A 20204-nucleotide genomic window follows, 5' to 3' on the forward strand; every position below is an offset into this window, starting at 1 on the left:
CTAGATGTTCTCATAATCTCATGGAAATTGAAATCAATGAATGAGTCTTAACCTAGCAGTATTTTAAGAGGAAATACAAAATATTAATTTAATGCTGGGCTTTTTATGTGCTATTTGCAAATTTGCAGTTTCCCTTTTTATATTTTTCTACCTAAACACACAGCTATGCAAGATTTTAGAGGAATGTCCTAAGAACAGTTAAATCAGGAGCTGATTCTGATGTTTGGAGAAGAGGAAAAAATGCAAGTAACTTTGTATCTAGAAGAAATTATGGGGGTCATTCAGACAAGTTCGCATGCAGCGGTTCTTCACTGTGGTGTGAACGGGTCGGAAATGTGCACGCGCAGCAGACACATTGCGCATGCGCATCGTTGACTGGTGATGATCGTCACCGGGCAACAATGCCGCCAGCAGGAAAAATGTGATCGCAGTGGCGATCCCAAAAAGATGGACAGACGGGAGGCGTTTCCAGGGCTGATACCGTTTTCCAGGCATCGTGAGTCCAACGCAGGTGTGTCGAGGCGTTTGGATGGCGGATGTCTGATGTCAGGACCTTCATCGCTGGATCCGTCGCACTGGGTGAGTAACTGCAGACCTGGTCTTGTTTTAAGTGAATTTTTTTTAGCATAGCTGGGCTGCACAAGCATTCACAGCCCTGCTATGCTAAAATACACTCCCCCAAGGTGGCGTCAGGTTGATTGCATGATCCGCAAAAAGTTGCTACGTGTGATCAACTCGGAATGATCCCCCATGCTACAAAGCAAGTGGTGCTAATACATTTACTTTATTTTTATTTTTTGCATAAAGGGTAAATACTGGCTAATTTTGCATGTAGCTCATAAACACTGGATGGCTTTATTTTTACATTGCATTAGATTTCAATTCTGACATGCCCCTCTGTAATCTTAATCTTTCTGCACATATGAAACATGCACCACATGCAGTACAACATGGTCTTACTAAGGTGGAAATTTAGACTGGGTACACACCAGAGCTGGATTAAGGGGGTCATTCCGAGTTGATCGTTTTAGCAGCCATGCAAACTCTATGCCGCCGCCCAATGGGGAGTGTATTTAAGCTTAGCAGAAGTGCGAACGCATGTGCAGCCGAGCTCTGCAAAAACGGTTTGTGCAGTTTCAGAGTAGCTCTGAACCTACTCAGTGCTTGCGATCACTTCAGCCTATTCATGTCCGGATTTGACGTCATACACTTGCCCAGCGAACGCCCAGCCATGCCTGTGTTTTTTCAGACACACCAGCGTTTTTGTAAACACTCCCTGAAAATGGTCAGTTGACACCCAGAAACACCCCCAATTTTTAGCCTGCTAAACGGCAGCTAGCAATCAACTCGGAATGACCCCCTAAGACACAAGGGATAAGTCGGCGCTCCAACATGTGCTCCACACTGTGGAATGAACACAGTGTGTTGTATTTCTGTATGGGCACTAGTCTAAGACCGTACTGTGGACAAGCCATGATGTAATCATGAATTATTCATGAGCACATCTGATGAGAATGTCCTACTTGAAAATTAAAAACAAGGACGTTATCAATGTTTAGCCCACTGTGGTCACTGCTAGCTATATGATCCACCTCTTATGCTCAATAGTAGTTTTATTATTAGTAATGTTATAGTTTTATATATATATGTGCATATTACAGTTGTCAATGAACTATATATGTGTTCACATTTGATCAATTTTATAGATAATAAAATTATCTTGTAATTATAATCTTCTTGAATTCATTCATGCTTTGTTGCCTCTAATTGAGTCTAAATAGCGCAAGGGTTTTTTTTTGTTTGTTTTAAGCCATGATGTTACATCTGCTTCTGGTTTCGGCGTGCCTTTCCACCGCGGTGGAATGCAAGGACCTTCCGGCTTTGTGAATTAAGGTATTTCTTTCACCACCAGGACCAGGGTAGTATTTTTTTTCTACCAGACAGGTTTAAACACTGTATAATGGTAGTATACAGTACATTATATTTGTATGTGCCTATCCATAAGATTTAAATATGTTTTAATACACTTCCATGTAGTGATGTGCACCGGACATTTTTCGGGGTTTATGTTTTGGTTTTGGATTCGGTTCCGCAGCCGTGTTTTGGATTCGGACGCATTTTGGCAAAACCTCCCTGAAATTTTTTTGTCGGATTCGGGTGTGTTTTGGATTCGGGTGTTTTTTTACAAAAAACCCTCAAAAACAGCTTAAATCATAGAATTTGGGGGTAATTTTGATCCCATAGTATTATTAACCTCAATAACCATAATTTCCACTCATTTCCAGTCTATTCTGAACACCTCACACCTCACAATATTATTTTTAGTCCTAAAATTTGCACCGAGGTCGCTGGATGACTAAGCTAAGCGACCCAAGTGGCCGACACAAACACCTGGCCCATCTAGGAGTGGCACTGCAGTGTCAGACAGGATGGCACTAAAAAAAATAGTCCCCAAACAGCACATGATGCAAAGAAAAAAAGAGGTGCACCAAGGTCGCTGTGTGACTAAGCCAAGTGGCTGACACAAACATCTGGCCCATCTAGGAGTGGCACTGCAGTGTCAGACAGGATGGCAGATTTAAAAAATAGTCCCCAAACAGCACATGATGCAAAGAAAAAAAGAGGTGCAATGAGGTAGCTGTGTGGCTAAGCTAAGCGACCCAAGTGGCCGACACAAACACCTGGCCCATCTAGGAGTGGCACTGCAGTGTTAGACAGGATGGCAGATTTAAAAAATAATCCCCAAACAGCACATAATGCAAAGAAAAAAAGAGGTGCAATGAGGTAGCTGTGTGGCTAAGCTAAGCGACCTAAGTGGCCGACACAAACACCTGGCCCATCTAGGAGTGGCACTGCAGTGTTAGACAGGATGGCAGATTTAAAAAATAGTCCCCAAACAGCACATGATGCAAAGAAAAAAAGAGGTGCAATGAGGTAGCTGTGTGGCTAAGCTAAGCGACCCAAGTGGACGACACAAACACCTGGCCCATCTAGGAGTGGCACTGCAGTGTCAGACAGGATGGCACTTAAAAAAATAGTCCCCAAACAGCACATGATGCAAAGAAAAAAAGAGGTGCACCAAGGTCACTGTGTGACTAAGCTAAGCGACCCAAGTGGCTGACACAAACATCTGGCCCATCTAGGAGTGGCACTGCAGTGTCAGACAGGATGGCAGATTTAAAAAATAGTCCCCAAACAGCACATGATGCAAAGAAAAAAAGAGGTGCAATGAGGTAGCTGTGTGGCTAAGCTAAGCGACCCAAGTGGCCGACAAAAACACTTGGCCCATCTAGGAGTGGCACTGCAGTGTCAGACAGGATGGCAGATTTAAAAAATAGTCCCCAAACAGCACATGATGCAAAGAAAAAAAGAGGTGCACCAAGGTCGCTGTGTGACTAAGCTAAGTGACCCAAGTGGCCGACACAAACACCTGGCCCATCTAGGGGTGGCACTGCAGTTTTCTAACAAGAGGATGAGTGCTTCCATCCTCATGTGAATCTGAACCACTAGCCATGAACATAGGCCAGGGCCTCAGCCATTCTTTGCCACTTCGTGTCGTAAATGGCATATTGGCAAGTTTACGCTTCTCATCAGACGCTTTTAATTTAGATTTTTGGGTCATTTTACTGAACTTTTGTTTTTTGGATTTTACATGCTCTCTACTATGACATTGGGCATCGGCCTTGGCAGACGACGTTGATGACATTTCAGCGTCTCGGCCACGACTAGTGGCAGCAGCTTCAGCACGAGGTGGAAGTGGATCTTGATTTTTCCCTTTTTTACCCTCCACATTTTTGTTCTCCATTTTTTAATGTGTGGAATTATATGCCAGTAATATATCAATAGCAATGGCCTACTGTACTGTACTGCTTTATATTATATACTGGTGGTCAGCAAATTTCTCCTACTACTGCGCACAACAACTAAAATGCACCACAGGTATGGATGGATAGTATACTTGATGACACAGAGGTAGGTAGAGCAGTGGAATACTGTACCATACTGCTATATATTATATACTGGTGGTCAGCAAAATGATGCACTGTCCTCCTACTACTGCGCACAACAACTAAAATGCACCACAGGTATGGATGGATAGTATACTTGACGACACAGAGGTAGGTAGAGCAGTGGACTACTGTACCGTACTGCTATATATTATATACTGGTGGTCAGCAAAATTATACACTGTCCTCCTACTACTGCGCAAAACTTAAATGCACCACAGGTATGGATGGATAGTATACTTGATGACACAGAGGTAGGTAGTGCAGTGGACTACTGTACCGTACTGATATAATACTGGTGGTCACTGGTCAGCAAAATTCTGCACTGTCCTCCTACTATATACTACAATGCAGCACAGATATGGAGCGTTTTTCAGGCAGAGAACGCAGATATTTTCAGCACACTGAGCACAGATATTTGCAAGTACACTGAGCACAGATATTTGCAGCACACTGAGCACAGGTATTTGCAGCACACTGAACACAACTGAGAGAACGCTGCACACGTCCTCTCCCTATCATCTCCAATGCACGAGTGAAAATGGCGGCGACGCGCGGCTCCTTATATAGAATACGAATCTCGCGAGAGTCTGACAGCAGGATGATAACGTTCGGGCGCGCTCGGATTAACCGAGCAAGGCGGGAGGATCCGAGTCTGCCTCGGACCCGTGTAAAATGGGTGAAGTTCGGGGGGGTTCGGATTCCGAGGAACCGAACCCGCTCATCTCTACTTCCATGTGACTCTGCTGTATAAGAGGCCTCAGGTCAGTATTGCATTTTGGGCTGCTGAGGTGACCATGATGTGTGTATAATCTCATTTTGACATTATATTTGTTACCTCCTTTTTTTATAATCCATTCTTTAACATTACAGTGAGTGCCGCCAATCCACCATCCTATTTTCTAATAGAGAGGAGGGCAACAATGAAGCTGCTGATATATATATATATATATATATAGTAACAAGCGCTGACACAGTTGTATGAAAGAGATGCAGACCGTTTACTTCCACAGCATAGTAAACAGACACAGCAAGTTCAATGGGTACCTTAATTAGGCACCAGTTCACAAACAGCATGTACACAATTTCAGGCTCCCTGTCTCTAACCCACTGGACCGCCCTCTATTGCCTGGCCACCCTAATGAGATTTATAAAAGTGTTGCACAGGTGTGCCTCATTGCTGGGAGGACTTGCTCCAATACCTGGTCCGGACCTACATGGATGGGATCTCATGTATGAAATTGCAGGGTATTTCTGTGTATCAACAGCAATACAATAATATAATTTCAAACTGCCAGATAATCTTTGACACAACATTAAAGAGACAACCCGCTGTGTTCCAACAGCTCCCTCGGCTTACTCTTGTTCCAGCCCTTAACCCAGGATGCCTTATCCCGGGGGATCCAGACTGTCGTGCCCTGTCCTGCAAACACCCGGTGTGGCATCCGGACTGGACTGCCACAATATATATATATATATATATATATATATATATGTAAGACTGCTGCTGCCAAGCCTGAAAGCTGCCTGAAAGGAGGCTTTGGTGTCTGCTGTGCTGCAGGAATGCATGTAGGATCTGCACTAAAGTTTGATGCAGATGCGGGAGAAGGAGGCACTTAAAGGAGGCACACACCGGGAACAAACAGGAGGTCTGCACTGTTTGTTAAGTGACCCGGGCTTCCCGAAGGCTTAATCCAACCCTGGTACACATTATACAATATATTGGACAACGTTGTGATCTGCAAAGGGTCACAATGACCATTGTATAGTGCATACCCACAAATCCACCAAATTCATTGTTTGATGAATTGAGTGGTCGCATCCTCCCATTCGATGTTCTGCACATCAAATGGGACCATTCCACAAATGACATGATAATGTTATATCATGTAGTGTGTACGGTGATGCAATATATTGCACAGCGCATCACTGCTTCACACTATCATTAGGTGTGTATGTGTACCCAGATTAACTTGTCTTTTGTTACTTTGCTCCTGACTCAGAATTAGCTCCTACTGTATGTGCCAGGGACAGATTGGCCATAGGGCTTACCAGGAAGACTCCTGGTAGGCCAATGTGTGTGTGGAGTCTGTTTTATGTGTTGTTATGTGGCCCAACCCCCCACACGACAGGCAGCCTACCACACTCAGGGGGTCATTCCGAGTTGTTCGCTCGTTGCCGATTTTCGCTATGCTGAGATTTGTTGCTAAATGCATATGCGCAAGGCATTTAACTAAAAATTTAGTAGATTTGCTGTGGATTCTGCAGCGCTTTTCAGTTGCACTGCTGATCGGTGGAGGATTGACAGGAAAGGGGCATTTCTGGGTTGTAACTGAGCGTTTTCCGGGAGTGTGCTAAAAAAGGCAGGCATGTCAGGGAAAAACGCGGGAGTGTCTGGAGAAATGGGGGAGTGGCTGGCCGAATGCAGGGCGTGTTTGTGACGTCAAACTAGGAACTAAATGGACTGAGCTGATCGCAATCTGTCAGTAGGTCTGGAGCTACTCAGAAACTGCAAAGAATTATTTATTAGCAGTTCTGCTAATCTTTCGTTCGCTATTCTGCTAAGCTAAGATACACTCCCAGAGGGCGGCGGCCTAGCGTGTGCAATGCTGCTAAAAGCAGCTAGCGAGAGAACAACTCGGAATGACGGCCTCAGTACACTACATTGTCCCATTCATTTGGTTATTCTATATCTGCAGTACAGCAAATCTGCCATCCAGTGATCCTGCCTTGGCTACACGGTAGGTTATATCACTTGTGCTGCCCATGTCGGGCCACTTCTACAAAATTTTACAGGGTCACTTTTAGTTCCCAATCCACCCCTGGTCTCAGACACAACTGCAGTAAAAGATGCAAGGAAAGCCACAACTGTATAAAATCAGGCCCTCTGAAGGAGGGATTTTGCCCTCCTCCACAGACCCCATCCTCTAATCAGACTATACCTCCATTAGGGCTTATTCCATAAATTTCCTAGGTTGGTTTTCCATCCCAATCTGCCCTTGGTATGTGCACATGTATGAACAACTGCAAACTGAACAACTGAAAAAATATATTATGCTTGTCTCTCTATGACTTAGCTGAGATGTGTCATAAAAAAACACTCCGTAAAGATGTATAATGTTATCTTCAATATAACTAGATATACAGTAATATATAATATATCAAATTATTTATACAAATATGAGTTAAAAAACTAGTAGAAATTGAAAATTTGTAGCTATATTTGTACAGAGATTTTTCGATGAGAAGAACTCCTTGGGTGTGATGATTTTTACAAGTCTCCTCTACTTACTTAAAACTCATACAGTGTGCATAGATTTTTTCCTGTAAAGTAGCAGACTGAAATAGAGAGAGAATTAAGCTGACAAATTTAGCCAAATGAAAATCAATGGTAGCAGCAGTTATTAATTGGAAGAACATAACCATTTAGCAATTAATTTGGATTGACATTTTAGCAAAAGGCATCACTTTCGATTGTATGCATGAACACAAGTAATACTTTCAGGAGCACTTGTATAAACAGATTTAAAATGAATAGCTAATCCAAATGAATTGTTGTGCTCTTTGCTGTGATTTCATTTACAGAATAGTAAAGGTCAATACAACCTGTGCTTAATGAAGAATAATTATATTGGTATTCATGAAAAAAGAGCAACAATTGGTACTGTGTGTATGATTAAGAACAATTAAGATATGAAACTATCTAGTTTACTTGCATTAAGCTCATTTGGATGTTTGTGCAGACTGCTACATCATATCAGTCATATCTCAGTGGATTACTTTGGCACCCATCACCTAGTGTATGATGCCTATAAAAACGTTTTCATAGAATTCTTCTCATTACAACACGTCTTGTGAAATACACAGTAGATAATTACTGACAGTGGACTATATTTTACAGTCTAAAAATGTATTTTTGCCACTGTGTTTTGTTAATCAACTTTTAGATTGTGTAATATTTGTTATATGCACATGTGCAAAACATTAAAATTTATTGTATTTATACTATGTCTTAGCAAGGTATTTATTTTTAAGATGCTGACCTTTTAGCTGCTGCAAAATACAATTTTATATCTAACTGAAGATGATGCAGAAAAAGTTTACTTTGATAAACTAGAATTTGCTAAACTCCCGGCCAAGACCCACTCTGACCTTTACTATAAATGATTACGCTTAAAGATAAGAGAAACTGATATGTTGATTCATTTCTGAGTGAACATCATAGAACTCAAGCAAAATCCCTCGAGGGTTTAGAGTTCATTATGAACTCATAATAGGCTGGTCCAATCCCACTTTTCATCCAGAGTTGAGTGGTCATAGAGTCGGTTGGGACTGATTTAAAGAAGGTACACTCAGATATAGATACTTCTAATGGTCTCTATTTGAAAACACTTTTTACTGACAAATCAGATTCCTGGAATGACAAAAATAAAATACAGGTGGACACATACAGTACCACCAGGAACTTCTACAGTTCAAATGAAAAAAACTCAAAATGGTTAACACCAATTAGAAACCATGAAGAATATATAGCTGGTTATGTGGTGATTCCAGTGATAACCGGGGATGCAGATCATCTAGGTTTAAGAGATTTAGGGGTCTATTTGCTAAGACTTGTATAGAGATAAAGTACTAGCCAATTAGCTCCTGTCATGTTACAGGCTGGGTTTGAATAATGACAGTTAGGAGCTGATTGGCTGGTACTTTATCTCCATCCACTTTATCTCTATCCAAGGCTTAGTAAATAGACCCCTTAAAGCACATTAAACATTGAGCAATCCACATTGAACATGGATGTAACCTTTTTTCGAGATGATCATAAACTGTGTTCTACATTGTAGAGAAAAGCTACAGACTGTAATACAATCCTCCAATCAGTCACCACCCTTTGGCACTGATGGAGAACCTTCCCATATTACAGTTGCTGAAGGTACTCTGCAACAACACAGTTGGTTACTGTACAAACTGAGGAAAATAAAGTATAATTCCCATCTAGAGGGTACTCCCCAGAGATAATGAATTGTTGTATATGCAACACACATGATTGTTTTGCTCATAGACTACATACCTAACATACCTATAGGTGGTGACCGGGAACTTAATCTACTTAAATTGAAGTCAATGTGGATCTATAAACTCAATACGGTCTCCCCTGGAGGACTTACTTAAAGCAATCCTTTAAACATCTTTCTGCACTAAGTGCAGTTAATGCTCTAGATCCTATATAAACACAGTGTTTTTTATATAGATTTGGTGATCATTTTTATGTCTTGTTTTTTTTTAAATCATTCTTGTAGTGTAATATACACTGCTGGTTCTTTACTTATTTTTTCTATTAGACAAAGCTTTTTTATTGATAAGAGGCTGTATTATTACCATGTCACTCCAGAGCTTCCTTCTAGTTCTGCAATATACTAATTAGGCAAAAATAGCTAAGATATATAGTATATCTATAGTGATGTGATTACACATCTATCATTCCTATTGGGATCCCTAGTGTTTAGGGGATGTTATTATATACTATACTGTACATAATGATTGGTCATATATCAGGCACATGACTGTATAATACTTTCTAATTAAAGATTGCTTACTAATTTAAGTATTAGTTCATTCATATACAATTTATGATTTTAGACTTGTATATGCTGAGTAAGCCCATTTATTTTATACTGCATCAAACTACAATCCCAGAACTAGTGTTTGTTCCTCTTATTGAGTACTCGTATTAACAGAATGATTTGACTTGCCACATCTGACATAGTACCCTTACTCTTTCATTCCAGGCTTGAACGCAATAAATATATTTCCCAATCAGACTGTTCTTGGTGTTATTGTACTATGCCACATGCATACCATGGTAAAATGCAGGTCGCCATTTTGGTTTCTTTCTACACAGATCTTCTTAGTTCGTGATAATAATTCCAACACAATTTGAGCACTCTATTGTAGAATGCCGAACATGCTCACTTATTTGCATTTTTGGCGAGTGTCCTCATTAGCTTATCTAATCTAAAACTGTGGACTAGATAGATACAGATGTGTAATCTTTTGTCTTTGCTGGCAGCTTGGAAACGTGCGCACACATCATGTCATTCTGCAGCCCCGTTCATACCATGTGATCCTATGGGATCACAGGTGTAGGCGTACTGCATGCACCTGCCTGAGGGCACTCTCTCATGGCATGCAGTCAATGGCATGCTGTGGCGAGCCATAGCAGTGGCTAAGTTGGAATAGGACACGTCTGTAGATAGATAGATAGATAGATAATTAGATAGATAGATAGATAGATAGATAGATAAACAGATGAACTGTAAGCTGTCATTGCTGTGATGCTGGAAATCTTGACAAAGATTTGCTGAGAAACAAAACATCGATTGACGTTGAAATTGTTGCTATTTTGGTTTTGTTGCATTGCAGTGATTAGGATGAATATTTTACATTGCCCATACCATGCTTCTGAGGAAGGACGATTGTCCAAAAGCGCATTTAAGTATAGGCACATTCTGTCACTGGTTCCCTCATCTGTGAGCCACAAGGAGCATCTTCAGCCCAGGGTTTCCCGTCCTAGTATCCAGAACTGTGGAGGGACACCTTGCTTTAACATCTGGCAGGACTCCAAGGTTTTTGGATAGGCAGGATTTCCAGTGGGAACTATCATTCTATTGGTGATATATGCCTTTTCTTGTTTGTTTCATTTGAGTGCAATTGTCTATTGAATTAAATGTTCATATACTGCAATTTCATTAAGCTTCTAGTTCTGTAAAGACAGCAGTACCAACAATTTGGATCACAAATCCCATGAGGGTGATATGCGCTGATCTTTTCATTTCTGTGTGAGTGGAACCATTAAAATTATGGCTTTTTCATTGTAATCATTTTGCACTTATTGTTCTTTTTCTGAGTTTCAGAATCAGAAAAATATTCACATTATCTAAAGAAAGGAATTTATACCTCAAAAGAAATATTTCTACTCTATATCCAATTCATTGTGTAAGCCTGTTTGATTTGTATACTTAAGGCTAAGTACACAGGGCACAATGCGCTGTACAGCCCAACATTGACTATTCGACATGGCTGTAGCCCAGCCCCGCCAATATAGTCAATGTTGGGCTGCCTGCACAGTCTATTTTTCCTTGCGATGCCGATCTCATGGGACTACACATTGGCATCGCAAGAACTATACACACGGGGGTAATTCTGAGTTGATCACAGCAGGAAGTTTGTTAGCAATTGGGCAAAACCATGGGGGTAATTCCAAGTTGATCGCAGCAGGATTTTTGATAGCAATTGGGCAAAACCATGTGCACTGCAGGGGAGGCAGATATAACATGTGCAGAAAGACTTAGATTTGGGTGGGTTATTTTATTTCCGTGCACGGTAAATACTGGCTGCTTTATTTTTACACTGCAAATTAGATTGCAGATTGAACACACCCCACCCAAATCTAACTATCTCTGCACATGTTATATCTGCCTCCCCTGCAGTGCACATGGTTTTGCCCAATTGCTAACAAAAATCCTGCTGCGATCAACTTGGAATTACCCCCTTGTGCACTGCAAGGGGCAGATATAACATTTGCAGAGAGTTCGATTTGGGTGGGTTATTTTGTTTCTGTGCAGGGTAAATACTGACTGCTTTATGTTTACACTGCAATTTAGATTTCAGTTTGAATACACCCCACCCAAATCTAACTCGCTCTGCAAATGTTATATCTGCCCACCTGCAGTACACATGGTTTTGCCCAACTGCTAACAAATTTGCTGCTGTGATCAACTCAGAAATAGACCCACAGTGCGATATGCACTATATTTTCTTACAATTTTGGCTAGTCAAAATTTAAAGGAATAACGCACCGTGTGTACACAGCCTAAGAGTTGTTCTATTTATGGTAGCGCCACATGTTGTCACTTCTATTGGTTTAAATTATTGCCCATTGTATATCTATCAGATAATTCAGATACATATGCCTTCTAAAACCATGAATCACTTACAAAGAGTTCTTTCAGATTTCATTTTGGCAGAAAAATGCATTGAGTGAAGTTGCTGCTCTTGTAGAAACATAATTCCTCTGGATGCATACTGTAGGTTTTCCTGATCTCATTAAATATTACCCCTTGTTCCTTATCTACATTTGCATACTCCTCCTGGCCAGAAGGTTTGGCTGACCATAAAGGCTGACACCCAAGCATTTTATTCTCCATCTTGTCTACATCTGCCACCTTCATAATGGTCCCCCTATTATCTACTCTCTTCTGACTTTTTATTTCACTCTCTCTACTTGGGAGTCCTATACCCAATTCTATAAATTTTGTCTTGAGATCATCATATTAATTAAAGATTTTAAATCAAGTCCAGACTTTTTGGACTTAAATGTATATATTTTAAAAAATAACATTTATATAAACAGTGGGTTCTGATGTCATAATTAATTTTGTGTAGTTCTAATATCACCACTTCAAAATTGATTAAGAAGCCTTTTTTATTTAGAAATAATATATCCTTTTCTTTACATAACTATGGATAGTATAAGCTACTGTGGTGATCAGTGATCACTACAGTATATAGACTCCTAACTGAGTTTTCATATGTTCAGAATTTGCATTAGGTGGTACATTATCCAACATAAACCAAAGTACACATGTGGATTGTGGTATATTGATAAAACTTGCTGCACTTGAAGGAGACAATTCACAGCCCATAGATGCACAGGAAAACCCTATGCCCCACAATTTAGGAGCTTAGTGAAAAAGAGCCACATGACACATTTACACAGATTTTAAATTTTTTTGCTGCCATCAAGTAGCTTCTGCCATCTATCATCTACTCCAACTTCTAACATGTTGACACATGCCTATCAAAAATCCCTGGTTTTATATTTCAAGACATATCTAGATGACAGGGTCAAACTAATTTTGTGGCATGTGTCTCTTTTCCACTGGGCCCCTAAAATCTATGCACTCTTGTTTGTTCATGCATATCACTGTGGGGTGAATTGCCCCATTTGGATTGTCATGATAAGCCACTGGGCATCAACTGCACAAACCAGTTGACAAGCATATTTTGCAAATTTCTCATCCTGGTTTTCACAAAGCTATGTTAACTGAATAATGAATTGGGACAAACACAATCTGTATACATATGGATTAATGCTTGGTAACTGATGAAAAGAGTACATATGTAGGTGGACTAAAATAAATTTACTGTCTACAAATGGTTCTTCAAAGCTTGACTGCCAGAATTTGTTACCCACTTTATACCAGTGATCTTAATTTGTGTGGCTGGAAGAGGTAACACTCTTCCATAAGAATTCCTTTTGTTTTGAAATCACTTTTTTCAGTTGACTGAGTTTTGCAATTCTCTTTTAAGACTACACATAAAAGGGGAACATATTTACCACCTTAGAAAGATTACATTACACAGAAGTTAACAATTCAGTATTATTAATATTTATCTTTCTAATTCACTGTTTACTGATTGATGATGTTATATTCTTTCCATAGACAATTCTCTAATTGGAAAATAGTTTTAGTGGTTTTCCATGACTGACAAAAAGTGCCATACCTGGGTCAGTGACCCCGCTGTACACTACTTAATGTGTAACTTCTCTTTAAGTGGAGTTAGTTGAGTTAATAAACATAGTTTATTGTAAAAAAGATCATATATTTCCAATTAGTTTCTAATGAAGTACATTTCTTTCAAGACAACAGTAAATCCATATCAAAATTCTTTAAAAAAAAATCATACTTTTTATTGCAGGATATTCAAATCATATTCTCACCTGATTTGTTAAAAACCCATATAATTGTCTGGGGGGAGATGTGGCTGATGTTTCCTACTGCAATAGTTAATGGAATCTGCCAAAGGTAGCTGCAAAATAAAGAGACAATAAACAAAATATGAACATTTCATTTAAGCAAAGCAATAAAACAAGTCATAAAAATAAAAATAAAATTTGAAACATATTAAAACATTTAAGTTCAGTGCTAAATGGATTTTACTAACAGCACAATTTGAAACAAAGCAGACATTATACAGTTATGTAATACTAAAGTTCAAATTCCCTATGAAGAATTCACAATAACCTAGAAACAAAAAAAAATGCACTTCAAGATTTACAGTACTGCTGGAATTTAAGAAAAAGAAAATTAACTATTGAAACCACTAAAAAAGCACATGGTAATATAACTACAGAAATCCACATATTACAAATGCCCTAAAAGGAATAATTTTTTCCAGCTTTCCTTTGACTCATGTTGAGGTTTAGGATGAATGAGATGTTTTATCTTCAAACACAGCTCTCAATATTCATATTATAATTTTAACATGAACAGAATTAGTCACCTGAAGCAGTTTTGTAATTGTATTTTTGTTTTAAGTAAAGCTTTGTCCAGAATACATATCTCTGCAACCTTTTACACATGATTTTATTTTTATTTACTAAATTACTAAAAAAAATGACATGCATGTGGTATTTCTTAAAGATCTATTTGTAAACTGAAATGAAACCATTTATAATATATATATATTTATAAATATATATATATGGGAAGCTGCTGGACCGGCACTCCGGTTATAGATGTGTAAATGTGCCTGCGTGTCCTTGTACAATAAGTATAATCACGGTATCCCCCCCCCAAGAGCATGGGGAAGAAACATGGCACTGAAGGACTGCTGAAAAAGTGAAAACTTTACTACAAGGTTTTGTGACAATAAGTCCCTTTGTCAGGTTTACAGCATACAAAACGTTTTTTTGTTTGCTGTAAACCTGATGAAGGGACTTATTGTCCTGAAACGTTTTAGTAAAGTTCTCACTTTTTCAGCAGTCCTGCAGTGCCGTGTTTCTTCCCCATGCTCTTGGGGGGTTCCCGTGATTATACTTATTGTATAAGGGCACGCAGGCACATTTACACATTTATAACCAGAGTGCCGATCAAGCAGCTTCTCTATAGATATTTATATATATATAGCCTCGTACAGGTCAACATATACACACACACACACACACAATAAGTTATTTATTAGACAGGGGTTCAGCAAATCAGTGGCTACCTCTGCTGGTGTCACAATTCATAAACACTTTAAAGCAGAAAAGAGGGCTTTTTGGATCAAAGTAGTCTAGAATTGATTGCTCACCTACAAAACATGATGGTATAGTGTCATGTTGTGATGGAGAGCAATAGATTCAACACTACTTTGATCAAAAAAGCCCTGGTCTGTGCCCTCTTTTCTGCTTTTATCTATCTATCTATCTATCTATCTATCTATCTATCTATCTATCTATCTATCTATCTATCTATCTATCTATCAATCTATTATTTATCTGTGTGTGTATGTATATATATACTAGAGATGAGTGGCGGGCACTTTTCGTATTTTGTGTCTTGGTTTTGGTTCTGGTTCCAGTTCCATGATTGTGTTTTGGGTCTGGATTGGTTTTTCTATAACCACCCTTTCGTGTTTTAGTTTTGGTTTTGGATCTGGATGATTTTTGAAAACACAACAAAACATAAAAACAGCTAAAATCACATAATTTGGGGGTAATTTTGATCCTACGGTATTATTAACCTCAATAGCATTCATTTCCACTCATTTCCAGTCTATTCTGAACACTGAACACTTCACAATATTGTTTTTAGGCCAAAAGGTTGCACCGAGGTGGCTGGATGACTAAGCTAAGTGACACAAGTGTGCGGCACAAACACCTGGCACATCTAGGAGTGGCACTGCAGTGGCAGACAGGATGGCAGTGTTAAAAAATAGGCCCCAAACAGCACATGATGCAAAGAAGAAAAAGAGGTGCAATAAGGTAGCTGGATGACTAAGCTTAGCGACCCAAGTGTGCGCCACAAACAACATGGGACGTGCTGGAATTTGCCCAGATATAATACACGCACAATATTGGTGGCACAGGAGAGCGTACCCCTAAACCACACACACATGGCAAAGCCTGCAAAATTTATTTGGATAATAACCCTTTTATTTGGAGCTATTATAATAATATGCAGAACAGGCAAGCGTACTCTTAGACCACACAGGGCAAACCCTGTAAAAATGATTTGGATATTAATATAAGTAATGTATATAACCCTTTTATTTGGAGTAAATAATATACAGCACAGGACACCACCACTGGACTGATGCAGCACAAGACAGCACCACTGGACTGGACTTATATGGCAGTACCCCTGGACTTATATGGCAGTACCCCTGGAGTTGTAAGGCAGTGTCAGACAGGATGGCACTTTAAAACAATAGTCCCCAAACATCACATGATGAAAAGAAGAAAAGAGGTGCAAGATGGAATTGTCCTAGGACCCTCCCACCCACCCTTATATTGTATAAACAGGACATGCACACACTTCAGCGACAGGGTTTGCCACACTACTGTGGCTGAAATGACTGGTTTGTTTGGGCCCCCACCAAAAAAGAAGCAATCAATCACTCCTTGCACAAACCAGCTCTACAGAGGAAAGATGTCGACCTCATCCTCCGATTCCTCACCCCTTTCAGTGTGTACATACCCATCCTCACTGAGTATTAATTTGTCCCCACTGGAATCCACCATCACAGGTCCCTGTGTACTTTCTGAAGGCAATTGCTGGTAAAGGTCTTCCCGAAGGAATTTATAATTAATTTTGATTAATATCATCTTCTCCACATTTTGTGGAAGCAACCTCCTATGCCGATCTCTGACGAGGTTACCGGCTGCACTAAACACTCTTTCGGAGAACACACTGGAGAGGGGGCAACTTAATTAAAATAAAGACAGTTTGTGAAAGGGCATCCTCTTTTTCCTGCCAGTATACATACGGACTGTCTGACATGCCTACTTGGATGCTGTCACTCATATAATCCTCCACCATTCTTTCAATGGTGACATAATCATATGCAGTGACAGTAGACATGTTAGTATTCATTGGCAGGTCCTTCAGATGTCAGCACTCGGTCCTGACTGCCCTGCATCACTGCCAGCGGGTGGGCTAGGAAATCTTATCCTTTTCCTCGCAGCCCCAGTTGCGGGAGAAAATGAAGGAGGAGCTGTTGACGGGTCACGTTCCACTTGAGTTGACAATTTTTTCACCAGCAGATCTTTGAACCTCTGCAGACTTGTGTCTGCCAGAAAGAGAGATACAACATAGGCTTTAAACCTAGGATCGAGCACGGTTGCCAAAATGTAGTGCTCTGATTTCAACAGATTGACCACCCTTGAATCCTGGCAAAGCGAATGAAGGGCTCCTTCCACAAGTCCCACATACTTAGTGGAATCGCTCCATCTTAGCTACAATTTCTCCAGCTGCTTCTGCAAAAGCCTGATGATGGGAATAACCTGACTCAAGCTGGCAGTGTCTGAACTGACTTCATGTGTGGCAAGTTCGAAGGGTTGGAGAACCTTGCACAAGAAGGAAATCATTGTCCACTGTGCTTGAGTCAGGTGCATTCCCTCTACTTTGCCTATATCGTAGGTGGATGTAGGGGCTTGAATGGCCTTTTGCTGCTCCTCCATCCTCTGAAGTGTCATGGTCCGGGTAACTGGTCGTCATTTCTTACCTGTCAAGTGTCTTCTGAGTTTGGCTCTGCGTTCCAGGTTCAGGTCCCAGCGGTGTTGCTGATGTATGTATTCCGCATCACTCCACTGTTGGCCCATAGCACTGGTGCAGTGTCCTCTTTCAGTATACTTGTCAGGTCCCTGAATGGCGTTATTATCCCACCACGACTGCTGCAGCCATACCTGTGCCTTCAGTGTGCAGAGAGCTGGGTATGACAACTCATGCTCACTGCGGTCTCTGTCACTGTCCCTGTGGCCTTGCTGCGCGGGTGAGCAGGTGTGGCATCTCCTGCCCACCGCGATCTCTGTTGCCGCCCGTCCGTGCCCTCAGTGCGGAGAACTGGGTATGACGTCTTCTACTCACTGCGGTCTCTGCCGCTGTCCCTGTGGTCTGGCCGTGCAAATGGATCAGTGTGGCGTCTCCTGCCTGCCGCGGCCTCCGCCGCCATTACTGTTGTTTTCACATGTTTCTTCCCAAGCTGACTTTCCCTCCAAGTGGTAACATGGGCGCAGCTATCTTGCTTGTGGTCACATGTTGCGGTTTCCTCCAATCCTCTGCGCTACAGAACACCTCCTAACTGCCCAGCCAATACCTGCAGACCTGCAGGTATAAATATCCTGTTCCTTTGCTGGAGGATTGTCAGTGCTTCAGTTGTCATCCCAGTGATACCAGTCTCTTTCCATTGTGGCCATTCCTGCCTGCAAACTCCACTAGAGACTCGCACCAGCTCCACTCCCTCTGGTGCAGCCTGACTCCACAGTGTCCCTACACTGTATCCTGTGTTTGCCAGAATACTAACACCGGCTCCCAGTGGTGTCCTGTCTCTGTGTCTGGTAATCAGCGCTCCCAAGCATCTTCCGTATATGCTCTAAAAGCATCATCTACATATGCTCTCAAGCCCTATGTATGCTCCCAAGCATTACCTGTCTCCGTTCTCTAGCTCAATTAGTGCTCACTAGCACTATCCACACAGCTCATCCACTGGACCAGTCCCATCTGGTAAAACCCGGCAGTTACACAGTCACCCGCTTCTGTCTCCAAAGTCACTACCCTGTGCATCGGTGTCGGTCAGGACATACCCTCAAGGTCTTCTAAGACTCTCACCTGTTAAACCAAACCTAGAGACTTCCACTGCACTTTAAGAACTGTGACTCATTGCCTGTGACTTCAGCATTGCAACTGCTAATAACCTGTGAGCTGTGTATTCAATAAAACCTTTGAAACTTATCCTCCAGTTGTCGTGGTAACACCTTCGGGCTTTGGTACTACAAGGGTACATGCATGTTCAGGAATCTTATTCAGCCTCCTAAGTTTAGATATTCCTGTCCCTACAACTGGGGCTTCCTGCCATCAGCACCAGCCCTCAGTTGTTACATGAAGCATATAGTGTTGAATGCCACCTCACTACTACCTCTTGCTTCAGGTGATGGCAGGGCAGGTTCAGGAGTATTTGCTGGCGCTACAGTCTTTGGAACGCAGTGTCTGAATGTCGAAAGTGGCAACTGACAGCATCTCCTGCACGACCCTGTCATTTTTAAAAAAAAATCTGCACCACCAAATTAATTGTATGTGCAAAACATGTGACGTGCTGGAATGTGCCCAGATATAATGCACACACAATATTGGTGGCATTGTCCAATATCACAAATCCCCAGGAGAGTCTCAGTTTCTGTAAGAGGTTGTCAGCAGTGTGCCTCTTATGGAAAGCGGTGATATATAGCGTAGCATGCCTAGGAAGGAGTTGGCATTTGCAAGATGCTGCCACTGGTGCCACTGCTCTTGTTGCTGATGGAGGCAATACATCTACCCAGTGGGCTGTCAGTCATATATTCAGTAGTCTGCCCTTTTCCTCTTGTCCACATATCCTTGGTTAAGTGGACAGTGGGTACAACTGCATTTTTTAGGACATGGAGGACACTTTTTCTGATGTCTCTGTACATTCTTGGTATCGCCTGCCTAGTGAAGTGGAACCTAGATGGTATTTGGTACCTGGGACACACTACCTCAAACAATTTTCTAAGTCCCACTGAACTAATGGTGGATACCAGATGCACGTCTAACACCAACATAGCTGTCAAGGCCTTAGTTATCCGCTTTGCAACAGGATGAATGCTGTCATATTTCATCTTCCTCACAAAGGACTGTTGGACAGTCAATTGCTTAGTTGAAGTAGTACAAGTGGTCTTCCAACTTCCCCTCTGGGATGACGATCGACTTCCACCAGCCACAACAGCAGCGGCAGTAACAGTAGCAGTAGGCGTACCACTCAAGGATCCTCCGGAGAAATCTCGGTTAGGAGAGGACTCCTCAGTTTTAACAGTGACATGGCCTGCAGTACTACTGACATTCCTGAGGAGGGAGTTGATGGTGTGGCTTGCAGGAGCTTGGGTACAAGAGAAAGAAGGAATTTAGGTGTCAGTGGACTGCTTATGCTCTTACCCAAAGTTTCACAACTTAACACTGACTTCTGATGAATACGCAGCAGGTGACATATAAGGGAGGATGTCCCTAGTTGGTTAACGTCCTTACCCCTACTTATTACAGATTGATAGAGGCAACACATGGTTTGACACCTGTTGTCCGGATTTGTGGATAAATAATTCCACACTGAAGAGGTGTGTTTTTTTGTCCAGGCATCACAATGGGC

General features: G+C 41.2%; 1 protein-coding gene across 1 annotated transcript in view; it reads right to left on the reverse strand.

Annotated features, from left to right (window-relative positions):
• TRHDE (thyrotropin releasing hormone degrading enzyme) overlaps positions 1-20204 on the reverse strand; it is a 992175-nt gene that overhangs the window by 198873 nt on the left and 773098 nt on the right. The window contains exon 10 of the mRNA XM_063927453.1: positions 13789-13877. Coding sequence (XP_063783523.1) covers positions 13789-13877 — 89 coding nt within the window. The remainder of the gene's footprint in view (positions 1-13788; positions 13878-20204) is intronic.

This window comes from Pseudophryne corroboree, chromosome 6 (assembly GCF_028390025.1).
Source record: "Pseudophryne corroboree isolate aPseCor3 chromosome 6, aPseCor3.hap2, whole genome shotgun sequence".
Lineage (NCBI taxonomy): Eukaryota > Metazoa > Chordata > Amphibia > Anura > Myobatrachidae > Pseudophryne > Pseudophryne corroboree.